Below are 21,078 nucleotides of genomic sequence, written 5' to 3' on the forward strand. Positions count from 1 at the left end.
CAGAAAGTTAGAATGCACTTGCTTTCACAGATCAAACTTCATGAAATTATAAGCTTGAAAAAGTGATACATGAAATCCATTGTAGTTGGAAAAGAAAGTAAAAATTGATTAACCTTGGATCCTTCAGGCACTTGGAGATTATTCATATCAGGCAAAGACACGTCAAAGCTAGATGCTCCTATATTAAAATGATGAGGGTCTGCTGAGGTTGTGTCACATGATGTAGAAAGTGAGTCAATGTGGTTTGTATCCTCTGATGGGGAAAGATTTATGATCTGTTCAAAAGACAACAAAAGGACAAAAGAACTGAGTACACAGCTACCCTATCACTTACCTTTTATGAACATGCAAAGTAGACATTATATTAAATGGCAGTGATGGACGCTCTTTCAGATTGTACATGCAGACATATTACAATCTTTTCAATATGTATATTGGAAAAAGTGTATGCAAACATCCTAGAAGTGAACAATGAAAACTGGACACGATTTACAAAACTGGAGTCTTCTCCTATTTCTTTAGGTATTAAATACACCAGAAAGGTTTACTACTGGCCATTAATGAAAAATTGACATATATTAATTTGTGGAAAAAAGGGTATCTAATCAGATATGATGCTTCCTATGTTTTGAACTTTACATTAAGTCTTTTATACATATGCAAATACGGGAGAAGCAAGCAGTGAGTGCCATCCCCCACTGCCAGATGATTAAGACTGCACCGAAATGAGAGGAAACTAAAAGCCTAGCATATTTACAAACACAACCCAATCTACTGTTAAATTTCAAGTTAGCAACTTACTAGGTCTGAGTTCTCCAAGATCTGGCTGGTGGTCAGGTCCTCCTCTTCTGATGACTCCTCGGAGTCCTCATGGTTCATTTTGTTCAGGCTGGGCGTGCTCCCAGAAAGCTGGCTCTCCTCCAGCAGCTGCATGTCACACTTGTCCAGGCTGTCCAGAGACCGTCTCCGTACTCCCCAGTTGAAGTTGTCCATGCTCTCTCCCTGAAATTGGATGTAGGGTCAGCTTCCTTCATTTGAAACTCATCCCCCAAAAAAGAAATAATTAGCTCAAAGTTAGGTCGATAATTTTTTTAATGTAAAAATATAATACACATCTGATATAAACATTATTTTGTTAAGCCGTAATGTAACAGGAGCATTTAAAATTTTCCAGTGCTTCACCTGCAGGTAAGAGCAGAAGCATGGAAATGGCAGTTAAATGAAGAGTCATTCTTTTCAGTATTAGATGTTTTTCATGCATTTGCCGAACTAAGAATTTGATTTGTAAGTCCACATATACACACACCTCAATACCAGTAGAGCAATGACAGGCAAAAGAAAAGTTCTGAAGCAATTTTAAGGGATTTTTCCAATGATGTTTAAGTATTAGGAGCACAGGTCATAGCAATGTTTCAGTTGTGAAACATATGCTAAAGATTCTTCATCCTTCTGTACATACATAACCACAGTGATGAGTTAAGGTAGATTTGAATTCTCCTTATTCCTCCTATGGCACGCAAAATATAACAGCAAAAGCAGCAAACATTTTAAACTTTGATTCTAGGCTCATATGGCTTATTTCACTGGAACTTATTTGAACTACTTGAAACTACACTGCATTCTTGGTAATATTTCAATCCCCCATACATTTATATAAACCGAGTGCATTGATCAAATTGCATAACCACTTAGTAGGTTGGTCAACTGGTGCAAAGGTCACTTAATTTCTTCTATGTATAAAAACGACAAATAGTTTGCTACTATTTTTCCATTTGCTTCATGTATTTCACAGAAACCAGACCAAACCATGACAATGTCAAGTCTGGGCATGTTCCTGTCCAGCAACGTGGGAGCATCTGCAGTTGCTCCTGCCACAGTCCAGGTGAGCTGTGCAAACAATGGAAGGTCTACACAAGAAGTATCCAGCAACAGGTTTGGGTTTCTCTAGGTGAAAACCCTCAGCGTGACATCAACACAGGAAGGGAATTTATAAAGAAAGGAAACATTTCTTAAAGCTGAGGGCTGACTTCTTAAAACAGGATTCTTTAAGTACCAACACTCTTAAACAAACGTACCGACTGCTGAAAATTCAAGTTGGCACTGATCTTTTAAATATGAAACTGCTGAATTTCAAAAAAATATATTTCTGCCTAAAAATCATAAGCATTAGCAAATCACTGATTATAGAAGGACTACATGCTATGCTTGTGAAGATTGAAACTGTATGTACAACCATAGAAGAAATACGGTCTGAGTTCAGTGAGGTACTTCAGCAGATTTCTGATTTTAAACACTTGAGCAATACATATTCAGGGCTCAGACGTTTCCTGAAATGGGTGCCCCGAACTGCGTAACGTGCAGTTAATTCTACGGCCTCCTTACTTCCTTAACAACCAACTGACAGACCGCACAAATACATCTTACTTTGCATCATTGCCCTTTAATGCAAGGAGCTTTGGAAAATGACTGGAAATAGGAAAAGCTCAGTTCTGTGACACTCTGCTCGCTTTCCATGAACAAGTATTAGGAAAAAAGAGAAATACATTTTTGGGAAAAAAATAAAAAACAATCCAGAAATGCAAAAAACTGCAATGTACAAGAGCATGTAGTACTAAAGAATGCACTACGTTGAAGAGCAAATGACAAATAATTTGTTATGAAGCCTGAGACATGTATTAGAAGAGCCCTGTGCTTTTATCCTGAGACACAGCAATTTTATGCAGGAAGGGAACAAAAACCAAGATGTAAAAAATTCGATCTCTAACTCATAGAAATTGCTGTGCAGTTCCCAAGTACTTATTTTAACAAACTCTTTGGCAACCCATCCTCCCCCATAAAGGCTGGAGGACACATGCAGCAATGGGACATTCTGCACAGAAACACGAGTTACTGAACTGACAAGTAACAAAGCAAAATCCATGAGCAAGCAAAGATGACCATTATTACAACCGGATCCTCACAATGTTGTGGACATCCATCAATGAACTTTCCAGCCCACGTCTATGGGCCTATTTCCTGTTCTGTTTTTCTTCTGCAATGTGTTTAAAAAGGAAGCCAGCACAAAGAAGAGAAATGAAAAGAGACATTTCTAGGGCATGCTTTTAGAAGTGGGGAGTAAATTAAAAGGGAAAGAAAAGGATAAAAGATGAAATAACCCATAGTTTTTGGGTTAGCATAATCTTGCTACAGGGACACCTCGAAATATACTGAATTTATACAAGAAGTCAGCGCGTGTACTGAGATGGGACTAGGCTTTGTGGTCTGAAGCAGTGCTTATTTCACAGCAAACAAGCAGGAGGGAAGATGTATTTGAGAGGATGCTCATTTTAATCTACAGCTTGAGCAATGACACCTCCTATCTGACAGAGCCACCAGGAAAAGAGTCACTTATAGATGTGTTTCACTGGCAGTGAGCAGCTATTACATAGCACAGTTCGGCAATCACTGCTGTCCAGTAAAGGAGCAGACTGGCCGTGGTGGCCACTTTAAGCATTACCACAAGCCAGGGGAAGGGGAGGCACAGAAAGGACACTGAAAAGGGACACAGCCCAGGGTAGAGGAGAGTAGTGTTACCTCCTTCGTAAAGCCAGGAAGAATCATAGAAAACTTATTTCCTAAGTTTTTACTGTACATACTGGCATTGTATGCAGAGTTAATGGACTCACACAAATATTGTAGGATGTAGGCAAAAGTACTGTGGAACTGGAGAGTATGGCAGTACTTCCATATCCCTGTATCTTCTAAGGCACAGGTATTTTGAGACAAAGATATTCCTGGGGGTTGTTTTTGAATATCCTAACTGATATTCAAGATATCATATATCTGATATTCAAGATATTCAAGAAACATATATGCAAAATACTGCTGTTAATTTTTTGCCCAATCCCTTCTATAATTCATTCAAATTCATGTCATTGCAGCCCCCTCTAAAAATGAAACTGCAGTGCAGTTCCCAAACATACAAACACTGATGCATCTTTTCAGTTTTCTTCACAGATTCCAGAAAAGGTGGTAGGAGTATGCAGCTGAATTAAATTAAGTTGTATGAACTAACTCATGTATTCTCATTGACAATAATCTACACTTTCTGAAAAGGTCTCAAGTATCAGCTTTCAGGAGCCAACATACTACAACTGAAGGCTGGGAATTCTTTTGTTTGCACATAACACTTATGCACAAAGACACTAAAAATGCTGATACTAGAATTCAGAAAGTTTAAAATTTGTCAAGGACATCGAAAATGTTAAAAACAAACTTAAAGTGAAGCAGAATGTAATTTAAAACTAACTTTGTGAAAGGAAATAAAAAGTAATTCTAACACAAGACAAAAACGAAGCACCTGTCAGAAGGGCGGGCACACATCTGCCCACCCACCCATACACACACTGAAGAGGGGGAGGGCAACAACAAAACCATGAGATTATTTTATAATACAAATTTGCAAGAAGGCATAACATATACCAGAGCATCTGAGTTCAAGTAGCACTCTTACCTGAAGTTCCTGGGTAGCAGATATAACAGATAGAAAAACAAATAGAAAGAATCTATGTAAAATTGCTGTATTAAAGACATCATAGACAAACATTTGCCTACAGTTTTAACTAATGCCATTTAAAAAAACAAACAAACAAAGAAAAAATGTCAACTCTTCAGCCCTATCTTTTAAGTTTGAAAATATTCATTAACTGTTTTCACATCTTTATTAAGTTTCAAAAAAGTGCATTTGATGACCAGGGGGGGATAAAAGCATCACTGACCCATTTAAATCGCAAACTGTTTGTTGTGCTTTTGCTAGTTTTCTAACACTTTTTTATTCATGTTTATTAATATATTACATTCAGACCTGGTTTCCCTTCAGCCATTAGAGACAGAGATTCTACTAGGTTTGAATTTGGCTGAGGTATATATTTCAGTAAAACTCTAGTAAATCAGGTTGGAATCTAGACTTTGGAATACAAGGTTTCAGATCCATGGCAATTTCCAAACTGCCTTATGTAAAGGACCACATTTTTAGTTCTATTTCACATAAAGCTAGAAGAGTTTAGTATCTTTTTCACAACCAACTTAAGACAATTAATATATTTAGGCCTCAGACTTGACGTCAGCCACATATACAGATTGAATCTTTTGCAGTATGAAGGTTCACTGTTGGACAAGAATTATTCTGTGTAATTATACATAATCTCTATATGCTTTTAACTCAAGAGAATGAAGAAATTTCTACATATCACCCATTGGACAAACAATTATTGTATGATGATTAGATCCAATCTCTTGTCATATCTTGAAAGCGTTTAAAACATAGAAACAATTGCAGCTGGTCCACATTGACAAAGCAAGCTGTTTTTTATCACTGTTTGGAAAACAAAGCTCTTCCATAATACTTGGTTAATCTATTTTCGACTAATGATGTCACTTGGTTCTTAATTTAATTTTTTTTTTGAGCAAAGCAACGGGCAACTAAACTAAAGTACTACACTTTCATATGGAGATTCCTGACCATAAATAAGGACTTTGTGACATCTCCCTCCACTCCTTCATCCTTTCTTTCCCTGGAACATAAGTTAAATTCAGATGTGAGTTCACAGTTGAGGGGTCAGTTTATCTTAAATAATTCCACTAGTGAAAAAAAACTGATTATTTCTTCCTGTACATGTTTTTCTCAAGGCTAAGAGTGATGCCTGAGAAAACCCATATTAAAATTCATGTCCAGATTATGATAAAACAATTGGTTAAACAGTTAGGTTTGATGAACACTTGCACTCTTCAAAAGAGCTATCAATTCCTGAACATTTAAATAACAACAAAACTGTTAGAGTTGTTTGGCATCCAGATACAAATATATACTTCAAATTTTATATAAGCAAAGTTAAAGGGTGCAGCACCCCAAATTCTGGCACTTCTTCAACTCTTCAACTGCTTCCCTTCACCAGTTTCAACTACAGACGGTCTGACCTGTGAAGACTTGATCTGGGCCCCCAGGGTTCTGTTTTGCTTCTGTATGAAATGATGAAATCACTGACAGTGTCAGCAGAATGAAAGGTACATCTCCCTAAGTATTAGTGATTTCATCAGCAGTTGTAGGAGTACCAAGAGGCTGAAGACCTGAATTCATGAAGGGTTATTCATGAACTAACAGATTTGGAACAATTTTATGCTTTTTTAAATCTGAAAATATAACCTGTTAACAATTTAGACCATTAAAATCGTGTTTAAAATAAACTGACTTAAAAGTGAGCTCACTTAAAAGGTATTAGAACAGAGGCTTTATCTTCCAGTAACAGTTCTGCAGTGTTTCCTAAAGTCGGCGCAGAAAGGAAGGGTGTGGTAGCCTGTTACTGTTATGCTACTGAAGTAAACACTAAGTCAACATTATAAATAATCTCAACACAAAATAAAGTTTCTAGTTATTCAGCTGAAGCTTTATATTACAAGAAGACTACAGTTCTTTAGTACGAAGAATATAAAGTATTTTAATAAAAAAGATGTTTCAGATAAAATATACTGTACCTCCCCATCTTCCAGCTCAACATCTAGGAAATCAAAGTCCCTAAAGACTCTGAATTGTTGTTCACTGTTTGAATCATCCATATTCTCCTGCTCTCTCGCTCCGTCTTCTGAGGACACCAAACTCGTCTGGTGCTCAATCAGATCCAAATCACCACAGGAAGAAAAAATCACCTACAATTCAAAGGATTTCTCTTGTTACAAACTGTTCCCTCTGGTTGTTTCTTCCTAAAAGCTGTAATTGGTTATTCAGAAGGCTGTATTTCCAGTACACACCTAATTCCTTCACTGAGTATTTTTAGAACACTCTTTATTATTTATGTTGGACAGGTGCCTTCAGATTAAACTTGTACAAAGAAATAACTTCATACTGCAGGAACACGTCCAAGAATATTACAGCTACCTCCTAATGGCTGCAGATTGATGTCGCCTGAATGTTTGTGTACATTTACAGGAACAATACTCAGAGAACTTTGCAAAGCAAGTACTGTCAAGGGGCTGAGATAATAACTTAAATAAACCAAACAAACCCTAGTTAAAAGTGATGTTCAAAATCTGTCAAAATTAGAAATACAACAAGCGATAATTTTTCCTTTCCTACTAAAAATAATTATGTATGCTGTTTAGTTGTGAAAATGCCCGTCTTGTAGAAATGAAAGATCGGTTCATCAGAATACAAGGGATATATAAACTATATTCGAAAGAGGGTTTAGAAATGTTCCTTTTTCTGTAGAAAACACTTAATAATTACTTCAAGAACTTCCTACCTTGGATGATCTATTGCCTATTTCTTAGCACATGACAACACTATTTTTTAAAAAGTAAAGTTATAAGTACTATCAGAAAAATCAGACTCCACCTCAGCTTTAGTTCTGTAATTTGATTATGTACCTTATAAAGGCTCTAAACTGGTAATACCAGAAGTCATTACTCTCTACAACACTTAGCTGTCACATATAAAACTTCCAGCAACACATCTCTCTCAGAAAAAAGGCATGTAGCTTTGTAAGTAAACCATCTTTAAGTCCATTCACTCAGTGGTCAATATGCTGAGAAATGCAGTATGAGCCAGTGTAAACCAGAATGATTGCAATATGACATTAAATCATACAAATCAGATCAACAGCACTGGGAAATACAGTTCCTCACGTTTAAAGTTCTGGGCATGAAGATATACAGAAATGGTCAACATAAGGCTACTTACTGAAGGGTTTTTACTCAGTCCAACTTCCTGACCACAAAGAGAAAGGACATGTACCAGCTTTTCCTTCGTCCTTTTCTAGAAAACAAGACATTCCTCAAGTTAGCATTTTTCAAACCACTCATCCTTCTGGTGGCTAGAAACAAACATTAAAAGAAAAATTAATTAAAGAAACCAACCAACAGCTCAGTCATTCAGTGCTCACAGAGTTGCTCTCAGAGCAACTGTACATACGAGGAAAGATAAAAATAGCTCTTAATTATTTTATGCTTATTATTTTTAAATTAGCCTGGTAAGCCTAATAGAAAAACATTAGATCCTGTGGATAACTTCAAAAAGGACAGTTTAGAAGATTGCAATTAGGCACATACATAATTATGTTCTGCAAAATTAGGGGCTGAGTCATTCCTATACAATCTGCTATGTTAAAAACAAAAACAACAACAAAAAAACCCCAATCCATTAAATACATTTATTACGCATAGTTTTAACTTGCAGTTAGACAAAATCCGTAACGTAATCAAACATTACTTTTAGAAATGTTGTTCCAAGGAATTCTTTTTATACATTTCCCAAGAAAACAACATTTAGAAAACAGCACTTGCTGTCTATCTGCTCTCCTCACTAAGACCTGAACTCACCCATCAGTTTTAGCTACAACTGACATTGAGGTCTACAGGTTAAAAGAATGCCATATAGAAACAAAATGTAACTCAGCTCATTCCTGAAGCACACACAGACAACCTGGAATCCAATTTGTATTAATTCAATTGCTCCAAGTGCAACTATTAAGGTATATTGGGCTATTTTAGAGGAGTTTACCTGAGAGTACTGTGGTCTCTTCCAGCTCACAGGAACAAGGACATTGGAGTTAGATCCTGATGAAGTTGAAGAAGTACTTCGGGTGACAGCCATTGCCCTGGGTTTACCATCTCGTCCAGAAGAACTCTGCAGCTCATCATACCGTCTCCCAATAATTGGAGTCTTAAACAGAGAGTAATTATTCATTAATGCAATGCAGTGCTCCAGGAGGAACTAACAATGGAGCCTATCACTTCAGTTTCAGGAAAAGATTACTCTGAAGATCACAAGCATGGGTGGAAGAAGGAGTGTAGCAAATTTCATGTCACTTGGTATGTGTTACACTTTTCATTGTGAACTCTCAGTAGCTACTACAATCCCTAGTGGCTTGAGCTTGAATTCAAGAACAGCTAGCATTCAAAGCAACCGTCAAAACATTTTATAACATAAGAAGGAACCCCAAAACCTGCAGTCTCAACAATAAAAACAGAAGGTTTATGAAATTTATTTCAAATCCAGATTAAGATTACTGAGCAGCGTGGCCCCATTTTAATGCACAATGAAATACTTTCCTGGATTCATGACAGAATGCTCAGCATTTACTAGAAATGTCATGTTTCTACATGAAAAAAACAAGAAGAAACCCTTTGTAACAATATTCTCACTATTACCTACACAAGGAAATCTATAATGCCACAAGCAATCATGCAGGTACGTAACTATAACTTGAATGATTTGCCCATTAAGGTCAATGGGACCATTCAGTTCTACAAAACTGAAAGGTATACAGGATCTGCAGGATAACCACTCCTGTAAAAGAGTTCAAATTATCTCTTCTATTATAGAATCACCAAGGTTGGAAAAGACCTCCAAGATCATCCTGTCCAACAACCCACCTACCACCAATATTTCCCCTAAACCATGTCCCTCAGTACAACATCTAAATGTTTCTTGAACACCTTCAGGGATGGTGACTCCACCACCTCCCTGGGCCATTCCAGTGCCTGACCACTCTTCCGGAGAAGAAGTTTTTCCTAACGTTCAACCTGAATCTCCCCTGGTACAACTTAAGGCCATTCTCTGTAGTCCTATTGCTAGTTTCCTTTATTTCACAACTTTCCAGTTTTCGTAAGGAGCTACAACTTGTTTTAGGAACTTCTGAATGACAGAATTCACCAAGGTGTTAAGCAGCAGAATAAGTACCTCTGAAATATCAAAATGAAACTCTAACGTCTTCCCTGGCAGCTCCTTGGAAGCACTGTTCCACACTCGATGTATTTCCATTTTTGAAAGATCATTGTGTTGATATGACGGTAGAACTAAACTGGCAGAACGAGAAACTACCAGCTTCAGGATATTCAAGGCTTCTCTCCAGTGAATGCTCTAGAAATAGATATATTTAATCAGCAAATGAAAGATTCACATATTTTAAAAATTATTTACAATTTACAGTCATTTTTTTGACACATAATAAGAATGTGGACTTGGAATAATACTGTTTTTTCTCTGTCTTGACCAGTGACTAAAGATATATTTACAGAACAGTTTCAAAGCAGAAACTAAGCCCCTTGCCTGAGATACCATTGTTAGGGAACCATCCTGCAAACTGGAAAACCTGAAAGCAAGGCCAGTTTAGCAGACAAAGGATTTAAACTTCCAACCTGCATGCCTTAATTACTAGGAATAAATATAGGTGCCATTACAGATTCAGCTTAACAGAAAAACTGACTCGAAACAGGCACTTTATAGCTGTGATTTCCTAGTTGAGAGGGGCGCTTTCCACTCACCAAGAGTTAGGTGCAGAAGTCTCTAGAAGGAAGTGCTTATGCCACATTTCCTTCACACCAATTATTAAAAAGCGTGGTCAGCAAGGATCTGCCTGGTATCAAGCCGCTTCCCAAAGCAATACAGCTGCAGTTTAACCCTTCCCACACAGAGAACACATAGCTGGGCATCTTATCAGGGGACACACAGCCTACTAGGCATAAGGATGCTTATTAACTAGTTATTACAGTGGACAGTCTCAGCTAATGTAGTCTTAAAATCTTACAAAGAAAATCAATGTACTAAATACTGTAAAGTCCCTATTTTAATGTAAAGGAGATATGAAATTTACCTGTACATATTTTTCAATAGTTTTTAGCACTTCCATGTTGAACTGTTTGACAGGAATAGCTGACAGGTCCATATAGCTGAGAAGACTGTAGATCATCTGCAAGAGGGACTGCTGCATGCTGGGAAGACCCTTTTCTAACAGCTGTTAAAAAAAGTAAAGTGATTATAACTAAATTTTAAGACCTTCTTCCCTAAGGGAACAGTTACCAGTTTCATGAATACCACTTTTGTTTATCTCTCCTCCCCCACTCATTTTGCAATAGCATTTTACCAACATTTTACAAGTGATGATGATAAAAGTGTGAAATAAAATAGAGCTTTAAGATGAGAGCCAAATGCCAGCCTGTTTTGATAATGAAACATATCTTCTATATATGCTTGCCCTAACTTATCCAGAAAACAGATCCTGCAGTTGAGTAAACTGGCAGGTAGTATTTACACATTAATAGGGGAAGTACATCCAATAAAAACAGGGGAGTATCTTTATATTTCTGCCTTTGCTGAAAGTCAAGGAGAAAAAAAAGAAAACACGCTAAAGAAACAAAACTACTACTATTCAGACACCGATATGTATTTATCCAAATATACTTCATTGCCACTGCTCACTAGCTGTAACTGCCAAGGAAACACTTTCTGCTAAGGAGGAGATGGGGTCCCTGGGGTCTCCTTCTGTACACACTAATACAAAGAGGGGCTTGATCTAGATCCCGGAATCTTGGAACACCTGAATGTATATACCGGAATACCACAAAGAAACTTGGAAACAGAACTGTGCTCAAACATATACACGAATAATTCAGGATCCATACAGACAGACATGCTATGTTTGCATGTGGGTGAAAGAGCTGAACATTTCCTGGAAGGTAGCACATTCTTTCATTGCTGACAGATACTGTCCCTCCCCACAAATTTCAGAGGCAGTTAAACGTTAGCACTAACGGTTACCAGGAGCTTCAAGATTAGAAACTATCTTTACATTCAGGCCAACAAAATATTCTTCTAGCACTGATTAGAAGATCTAGAAAATTACTTTTAAAAGATTGCATGGTGTCTCCTGTCATCAGTCTTCCATAAGACAAAAATGCCAGCTGTCACTCAAGAGGACGCTATTAATTTACTAGATGCCCTCACTGCCCTGAATGACCTGAAAGGCATTTTACTGAGTGATGTTTCATGCCAGCTGAAATGAACTGCTCAGGTAAAGCAGACTGTGTAATCCCGCTAAGTATCTTCTGATTTCTTTCATCAGTAAAAAGGAGCAGTAAGTAGTGACTCACAAGACAAAGTAGGCAAACTCTACTATAGCACAATAGATAGAACTCGCCATGCTTTATCCATTCCTCTGCAGAAAGACAGCAGGAAAATTTGAAATTAGATTCTACAAGGTAAGCAGCTACAGTCCATGGATACCTTTACTGAGAGATAAATGAGCTTAGCAATTTTTCAAAACAGGGTTATAGGCTTTTCCTTGTGTTCCGTTAGGATCTCAATTCTGTCCTCGTACATTGTTTCATATTATCCAGCACATCAGCTGGTACATCATTTAAGCATGAAATAAAGGATGGCAAGAAACAATCTGGATGAGAGGAAGAAATTCTGTGATCTCAAGCAGAGGCTTTTGCATCAGATAATTGCTTTTTAAAAAGGAAAATGAATTCTTGGGTAATAGTGAGATTTTCTCCTCTGTAACTGGCTAGAAAACTGTTCTAGGAAAGCTTCCAATTTCCATTCAGTTTTGTATAAGTTTGTTGTCAACAGAATCATTTGGCTTAAAAAGCTCTTTCTCCCTAAACCTTATAAACATTTGTGGACTATGTCAGTTTTCGTTTGATGTAATTATTGCATGTGGTTTTTGATAATCCAAGTGTATTTGAATGCATCGCAAATTTCTCATGAGTACTGAAGTGTGGTAAAGAATAACAACTTTAAAACTCATTTAAAACAGTAAGAATTCCTTGGTTACGATGAGTAACAAAACCAGGAGCAAGGTGGGAGTTTAGATAACACAGCATTCAGATCAGTGAATTCCAGGACAAGGTGGTTCCACTGCATTTGCAAAATGAAATCATAACTATTCTCAGTCTTTGACTCTGGTTCCTATGAACTATTTTGAAAACTTGTAGATTCCTCTCTTGGGTACGGTAGGGTTTTTCTGGGTCTAGGGTACCACGCTCTGTTAGTTCAGTTTCCTGAAGCAGCAGTTAACTATGAAGCTGGTGGAAAGCAAAGCCTTCTCCAAGGGCTTCCAGGGCTGCCTGCTGCTGGTTGAGTGACTGCTGCCTTTGTCTCTCCAAATCTGGCAGCACTTCTCAGGGTACATTTATCAGGCACAGAAATGTCTTCCTTGTGCACTGAGGTGAGAATATAGAAGGTATCTCACAAGTCACATCCAGTCGACAAGGTACCATTGGGATAATGCCTGATCTAGGATGTGCTTCCCCTTGCAAGGCAGATGCTTCAACTTCTAGTGATTCCTTGGCTTTGAAGAGTTTATTAATGTTCATGTTTCCATCACAGGCAGTCCTCTAACAAGGAGGAGTGAACATCTACCATAAGCACATTACTATCACTGTGTGCTTCCTGTCCCTTCTCCTGTATTGACTATTTCAGCCTAAGAATGATCCTGGTCTTACAAATTACTAGTTTAACACAAGACCCGTGCTAACTCAGATATGCTTCCAAGATGATTGTACGCTCACGCTATAAGGCTGACTTTTCAACATTACTATGCAAAAATCTAACAAAATATCACAGTAGGCTCTTATCTATTGGCTTACATGCTGATTTTTGTAGCAGAGGTTCAAAATTCTACTGCACTGTTTAACAGTGATTTTTCCTCATCTGTAAACTGAGATCCCCAAATATTTGCCGAGACGAAATTTCTCGTTTTCCATGGCTGTAGGTGTAGAACTGAGTAAGGAGCACTGCTTGTCACTGCAAGGTTTGGATGTTATTGAAATGTCTCATTTTAAGCCATAAGGCTCATACCCTTATAGCTGACAAGCAATTACCTGCCATCAAACAGATTAAATGAAAGTTTTTGTCTGAATGGCAGTAATTGAAGCTTTTGCCTTTTGCTGAGAGCATTTGTTCTCACAGTTGTAATAATGTGTGGCAGAAAGACCCCTTCTGAATGTGAACCCATGTGTGTGGCGGTGTCACCGTTGCAGCATGGATTTACATTTTTATTTCTAAGCTCTGTACGCTTCCCAGTACCCTACAGGCTCAAGCAGTGGGGACTGAGCCAGGATTGTTATAGCACAGGCTTTATAACCAGCAGCTATAACATTCAACTGGAGGTTGCCCAGTGGGGCTCTTAACCCATTCAGTTGTACATATTTACAGCTTATCCCACAGTTGGCTTATAGGAGACAGCAGAACATTATTTATGTTGCTCTGGGGATCAGTTAATGAGAAAAGAAGAGAAACATCCTGAATGCTGGAAAAGTCTTTTCATGGCTACACAGCAGGCTGAACAAGATGGTTTCTTGTCCCTTGCTCCTCCTCCAGACTGGCAGCTACCCTGTGCCCACGCAAACACTCCCGAGACATGACTCAACAGAGCTGCAGTCAATGTAAATATGGAGAAAGGAAGTCATGCTTACTACTCTGTCATCCTGTGATGATGGTGTTGCCTGAGGAATGTGCCTTAATTATGGTCAAAAACCTGCTTGACTTGCTGTTCATATAGTAACCTGGTGCTAAACTACATGAAAGGGGAAGTGCCTAAGACCGTTTTAAGGGGAATGAAGATCACACTCAACAGCCTTTGTGGAGATACAGCAACACCAGGAATTGTGCATACAACAGTGAAGGTAAAACAGAGGGGCAGATGCTTTCCTAAGGCTGAGAAAACAAAGGAGAAAGAGCTTAGACCTTGGTATTTATAGCATTTGTTTATTAGAAACTCAAGTTTGCCAATGAATAAGATAATTAATTCTGGAGGAATCAGAGTTGGCATGTTTGAAGAGCTAATAGCTTTTCAGAGTCTCTGAGTCAGAAAACAGAAAAATCTCAGGTTCGTGGTTTAGTTTCTAAAAGAAGAGTCATGGCTTTCACCATCAGTCAAGATCTGACACGACCGTTAGAGCTCTCATCTGCAAACATGGTGATTAATTGCAACTTGAGGGAGAGCCAAGCTTGCCCTGAAGTCTGAGTGAGGGTGTGCAGCCTGGCCTCTCGGGCAATGAAAATATATGGACAGTCAGTATCAGAGATATCTGCTGACTTTTCTTAAACCTTCTGACAGAGAACCTAGCTGTAAGAAACATTAATTTCTTACAGTAAATCCATAGCTTTCTGCTATTTCTGCTCTTACTCTTTGTTTTGAATAATAGCTACAGAGAGCCCCCAGTAATCTCTCAAAATTCAGCTCTTCGAGTCGTTAGGCAAGAGAAAGGTTAAAACTGCAAGAAGTCTCTGAAAACTTACCTCAGCCAAATATGTAACCATATTCAAAGTAATATCAGCGAATGCTTCGTGAAGATAACGGCAAACCACATTTACCCAGGTGGCGCAGTCCCTTGTGTAGCTGTGTGTTTTATAAAGGGTCATGACATGTGCAAGATTTGATAGCTTGGGGTTCTTTTCCTCCAAACAAACCTAATTAAATATAAATTTCAAAACACGTTAAGAACAAAGCAATTGCGTTTTAAAGATCTGAAGATGTACAAAAGAGTAAATAACTTTCATACCTGTGCAATCCTTTCAGCTACGTCTTTACAAAACTGGTTTGGGCTGTCAAAATGCTGAATTAAATGGGGCAGAAGGCACAAAACATTCAGTGGAAATCCTAGAACAGGAAAATAAAGAACAGAATGGACATTCCTGACGGTAAGAGTCACAGCAATCTTTAAGATGGCATTTTTGGGGCAGGTCACAGTTTCAGTATTACATTACCCATAAACTCACACAGATCTTGTTCACACCACTGCCACACCACATTTGTCTTAAAAAGGAGACTTAATTTGAAAATTCAGTCTATCAATTAAGCACCAAAGCATGAACCTACTTCTGCAAACAGTAATACCACAGAAACAGGTATTTACAGGATAAAGTATCTCACAGGAGTGTATTCCTTATTCTTGCTACAGAGTATTTTTATCTTTTTCACTTAGCAGTCTTAACATCAGTGGCTTTTTGATCACTGCTGCTCAAACACACGAAGAAATTCAATGACAAACAACTGTTTTAGTCAGGCTGCTAGACACAGCTTCCGTTTTTTACATTGCTCAAGTCGTAACAGTAATGAATCAAAATTCAGATGCAGGTCATCAAATGGAACTTCTCAAATGTGTGGTTCCAAAGCTAGTAGATGGCTCCTGCATGAAGAGCCAGGCCCTGTCATCAGCACATGGGCTCAGTCAGGAGCTAGGATTCAGCTCTTTTGCACCAATTCATAGCTGGCTCAGGGCTGCCAGGGATTGTAATGCAGAGCTGTATGAAAAACTGCTCCAGTTCACACGGGAGCTGAGAGCTTAGTATCAAATTATTGTAACCAGACACAATCAATGTTTTTGGAAAAGAATCTGGACTTATGAAAATAACCTTCTAATAATTTGTGGTCATTTTATACAATCAAACATGGGGCCCAAGTTAGGAGCAAAATTTCTCTAGGCTTCCTCTATACTCAGGGAAGAGAAAAAGATACCTTCCGACGGTAATTTCACAGCACATGTGTGAAATGTCCAGCAGAAGACCAGATCATATAGAATCACAGAATTATAGAATCCTTAGAGTTGGAAGGGACCTTTAAAGGTCATCTAGTCCAACTCCCCTGCAATGAATAGAGACATGCACAGCTAGATCAGGTTGCCCAGGGCCTGATATAGCCTCTCCTTGAAAGCCTCCAGGGACAGGGAGCACCACACACAGGTGCTTACAGAGGGACAGGCTGTTCACTGCACTCGTACCCTTACTGTCAATATGTGCACTGCTAAGAAAAATCCCACAAAGCACTAATTTTAATCATATAATCTGTAATATTCTGAAAATAATTCGATGAAAAAAAAGTGGAAAATATAGGTTATATAAAGTTTGTCTTATTCATTGTTACTTTTATCAGCACTCAGAAACTGTATAAGCTGCTAAGCCCTAACAGTGAATTGTTAAATACATGGCTGCTCTCCTCCAAAGCCTTACTGTGCAATACATTCACTCTTCAGAAACATGCTGTGTTGCTATGAAACTTCCAAAGGGCAAAAATGAATCCGAACAATGACTACTTTATATTAGAAGAGAAAGTGCCATTTTTGGTTTTATGCAGGTAGCCTAATGAGGTCTAGCATCAAAAATAATAGCAACAGAAACTGAAAGAGTGAAAAATATACTGTTTTTACCTATAGCTTGAGAGGAATCCACCATGGATATTCGAGAGACTGGTGTGAGCAAACTGAAGAGCTGTAGTGTGAGATCAGTAGTAGTAAGGGAGGTAAATCCTTTCAGGAGTAGCTGCTGAAGCCCTGAGAAGTCTGCCCACTTCAGCTGCCCTTGCAACTTCTCTAACTTCTCCCGGTTTTCGGCTTTATCTAGTGGCAAATGAGCCAGAAGTTTATTCAGTAACCGCAATGCCATTAGATACTCAAACTCAAAATCAGATTCCATCAAAGCCACAGCAACCCAGAAGATAGTGGCCAGTAGGTTGGTTGGATTGTTAATATGGGATGGGTCAGTGAGACTGTCCTTTAGAGAAGATGAACTTCTGGTTTTAGAGGAGAGGCCTTGCTGGGTGCATGCCTGAATTCTGTCTAGAGTGGCACTGCGAGGTGGATCTGAGGACTTGTCCACGTCTCCAAACTTTTTGGGTACAGAGAAGCTCCTCTGGTGTCTGCTTCGTTCAGCAGTGGCTGTGTTACTGCCTGCAGGATTGACGTTCAGTTGGCCCGTGCTTTTTCGGTTTGCAGTCAGCTTGGTGCTTGATGTTAAATCTGGCGAAGATGAACTGAACCCAAAACAAAGAGCATATATTGTAAAGTGTGAATGCACAGCTTGAATCCTGTAAATACTGGATGCATGTACTTATCAAAATGTAAATAAATACTGAAACAGAAAAAGTAAATCAGCAAACAGTCTACTACATCTTGCCTTTTTTACTCCCGAAGTTCCCACAGACATGAGAGAAGTAAGGTTCACATGGCACAATGCCAAATCATAAAAGGATAACTCACAGTGTAGATAGGTCTAAATGACATGGGAATAGGAGACACAGAGCTGTGAAGGGTCTTGGAGAAGTGCCAATAAAAAGGGGCAGTGGTAGAACTGAAAGCTGCTAGTCTTTAAAATGCCTTCATCAGTGGAGAAACCTCAGCGGTTGGCAGGAAAAATATGCAGTGGCTTAAAGAACAACGTGAAGGAATGCAGAAATTAGAAATACTGTACATTAAGCAGAACGACCAGTATGCCACATTACTCTCAGAAGACCTGTTGTGTGGCTGCCAAAGTTCTCCTTGCTAGTACATGGCCTTCAGAAACCTTGTCACAGCTTCCTTCTGCCTGAATCCTATTAGCTCTTGAAGGCAGTGTACAGAAAGCTGAGGTGTTTCAATTCCAGAGATTTATGCCTCCTTATAAACTACCACGTGATGATCCAGACAATCCCTATCAATTATCTGTACACATGAACACTCTGTTTTGATACAAGTAAGGGAAGCTTGTGCTGGGGAGCAGCTATTTTCTGACTCTTTTTCCTACCTTGTCACACTCTAAGTCCCTACAGAACTTGAAGAGGATCGTATGGAATCAGTAATTCTAAGGTAAAGAATATGGCATCCCACTGCCTTCTGGAATGCTTCTTCTTTGCTGCTCCATCTTGCTCTTTCCTACAGTATGCACTGAAGAATAGCTCTTAGTCTAGAAAGCAGAAACTGTATTGCCCCAGCTCCACTCTGTCGTTAGGCAATACTTCTGTGTTGCCTCTGCAGTATGATACAACAATACTTTACCTGCTATCTTCAGCAATCATAAAATCATAGAATCAAAGAATCATCAGGGTTGGAAAGACCACTAAGATCATGTGGTCCAACCATCAGCCCATCCCCACCATGCCCACTAATCCAAGTCCCTCAGTGCCACATCTCCATGTTTCCCGCACACCTCCAGGGATGCTGACTCCACCACGTCCCTGGGTAGACTGCTCCAATGCATTACCAATCTGAATGATGGTCCCTATATTTTTTATCTGGTAGGTAAAGCTTGGTAACTTAATGCTAACTTTCCCAAACATGTTCCCAATTCTGTTCTTGCTACGAGGAGCCCAACTGACATTAGTTTTCCCTCAGTACTGGTAATAGCTGTGTTACAGAAATAACTTGAATTTTCCCTTAATGCACAGATGTCCGCTTCAAGGCCAACAGTCTCAGAAAGATAGTCTAAGCCATTAGCAAAATCAGTATGGGAAAAAATACTGAGAATAACATGATGTATGAAACCAGTATTCTAAACCACAACATTTTTCCTAGATATGTTTTAAAGTATATGGTACAAAAACATGAAGTGCAAAAAAGATAATATTTTTCTAGGATATTTAAATAAATTATAGCCTAGTGGCAACATGACAGAATTTACAATGCATTGGAAAGTTCCATTAGTTCTATCAACATTATTTCAGCTATTGCAAAGTCTGGCTGTGATATGCTCTTAGTCGAGTTCTGTGAAGGCCACAAATGGACCCAATCGTATCAAAAATCATTTTATGCTGTCAGGTTGCAGAACCACACACTTTGTATCATGAGTCATTGAAAAAGAAAGATATACTTAGGTGAAACAGGCTCTTACCGAGATAACACTGTCAAAAGATCACTGTTCTTCAAACAGTCAGACAGATTATCCACTGCAGCTTCCAAAGTAAGTAGTGCTTCCATTACATACCCCTATCAATGCATGAGATTAGTCATTTCAACAAAGATTTTGAAAATAATGAATATTCAATAATATTTAGTTCATAAAATAAAGTCACCTACTGAAAATAATTTCTCCTGAAAATAGAACAACATTCACACCACTGCCATTATCCTGAACATTAAAATGTCACCGTAAGTATGTTTTATTTTCTGCCTCTGACTGATCTATGAAGGCATGCAAGAAGAGCACATATCTCATCAGGGGACCAGTAATGGCATACAGAACCTCTGACTTTGCAGGTCACTGGTTTAAATTCCATGCAAGCCATTGTGACAGAATACTACTGTCATCTGGTGGCAGTTTCATTACCTACGTAAAATATGGAAGTAACGTCAGTCTATTTCTTATTAAGAGCTAGCAGTTCTCTTTGTGTAAGTCATGAATCTCTTAATAAATAGGCTCTGCCTGTACGATTGCAGGAGAGAAAAGTCTTTTTAGCTAAGCTGAGTGAACATCTCGGTTCACTGAAGGAAGACTGGATCAAGTTTGGTCAGTGTAACTGACCTAATTTGTGTTCTTATGGATGGTGTGGATTTCTTTATTCAAAAAGGTTTAAACATCTGAGGAATGAGGCGGTGGCTATTCCATGCTGTGGGATTACATTAGCAGATAGGATGATTGGCTTCTTAAACACAAATTAATGACGTGAAAAGAGAAAAATGGTCATTATGAAGATTTTTCAATGACATTTACTAAATGTCTTCTAGGTGCTTCATAGGACTGTAACAGCCTAATGTGGGCTTTGAGTAGATTTAGGTTCAGTAAATTCAGAGGAACCCTTTTCCTGTATACCTTGTGTCACTTGACTCCCAAACACCTTGTTAAAACTGTATTTTTAAATTAAATGTACCTTAAATCAACAGTGCTGTGAAGAATTATGTACACACATACCTGAATCTCATCTCCATGCTCTCCAATAACTTCCACCAATCTTGACAGGAGGTCAGACAACGCATGTGCAGAAAGGGGCTGTTTTAGTGCCCTGAATATCTGGAAAGAGCGACCTGCATAGTGTCTTGAAGAGCTTGAAAGAGCTGTTTGTAAAGCAACCTCACTCAGATGCTGCTCCAAATGAAAACCTAAGCAAAAGAGCAGTAGGTCAGGTTTTTTAGATTTCTCACAGACTTTACTGTGGATCACATACAGGCTGAACTAACATTCTGGGGAGGACATACGTTCTAGTGCACCATGCACAGCCTCTAAGAAATGAGGATGCAGTAATATATTGTTTGGGGAGAATTTCCCACTTTTACATTTATTTCATATAGAATGTATGAAAATAAACTTTGCAAATGCAAAATTCTCAGTCTGGGAATGTTTTGCTCAGAAAAAAATACGCATTTTTCATCTGATTTCAAGCTTTTTTTACAATTCTTGGACAAACTTTGAAGCCACACACCATTCTTACCAGCAGCAACGCAAACACTCTCAGACTTAAAGCCAAGCTGAATTAGAAATCTTTCTATGAGCTTCATTAGGCTTTGTATATGATCGTTAAACATTGATATAAATAAAAATATAAATACCGATTTTGAATTCTGCTTTGATCTGGGAAG

The 21,078-nt window shown here is 38.5% G+C and overlaps 1 protein-coding gene across 14 annotated transcripts in view; it reads right to left on the minus strand.

Moving 5' to 3' along the window:
• Positions 1 to 21,078, minus strand: part of FRY (FRY microtubule binding protein) — a 244,941-nt gene that overhangs the window by 26,629 nt on the left and 197,234 nt on the right. For 11 of the 14 annotated variants that reach the window (XM_046909845.1, XM_015278600.4, XM_046909844.1 and 8 more), the window contains 13 exons: positions 20,414 to 20,601; positions 19,397 to 19,491; positions 16,963 to 17,564; positions 15,319 to 15,416; positions 15,056 to 15,226; positions 10,626 to 10,766; positions 9,713 to 9,892; positions 8,531 to 8,692; positions 7,712 to 7,786; positions 6,511 to 6,681; positions 4,493 to 4,501; positions 802 to 1,002; positions 114 to 275 (listed from right to left, as the gene is read on the minus strand). In XM_046909845.1, the coding sequence (XP_046765801.1) occupies positions 114 to 275; positions 802 to 1,002; positions 4,493 to 4,501; positions 6,511 to 6,681; positions 7,712 to 7,786; positions 8,531 to 8,692; positions 9,713 to 9,892; positions 10,626 to 10,766; positions 15,056 to 15,226; positions 15,319 to 15,416; positions 16,963 to 17,564; positions 19,397 to 19,491; positions 20,414 to 20,601 (2,255 nt within the window). The remainder of the gene's footprint in view (positions 1 to 113; positions 276 to 801; positions 1,003 to 4,492; positions 4,502 to 6,510; positions 6,682 to 7,711; positions 7,787 to 8,530; positions 8,693 to 9,712; positions 9,893 to 10,625; positions 10,767 to 15,055; positions 15,227 to 15,318; positions 15,417 to 16,962; positions 17,565 to 19,396; positions 19,492 to 20,413; positions 20,602 to 21,078) is intronic. The other 3 variants (XM_025146835.3, XM_025146833.3, XM_003640579.6) reach the window with 1 other exon arrangement.

The sequence above is a fragment of the Gallus gallus genome, chromosome 1 (assembly GCF_016699485.2).
Source record: "Gallus gallus isolate bGalGal1 chromosome 1, bGalGal1.mat.broiler.GRCg7b, whole genome shotgun sequence".
NCBI classification, from domain to species: Eukaryota; Metazoa; Chordata; class Aves; order Galliformes; family Phasianidae; genus Gallus; species Gallus gallus.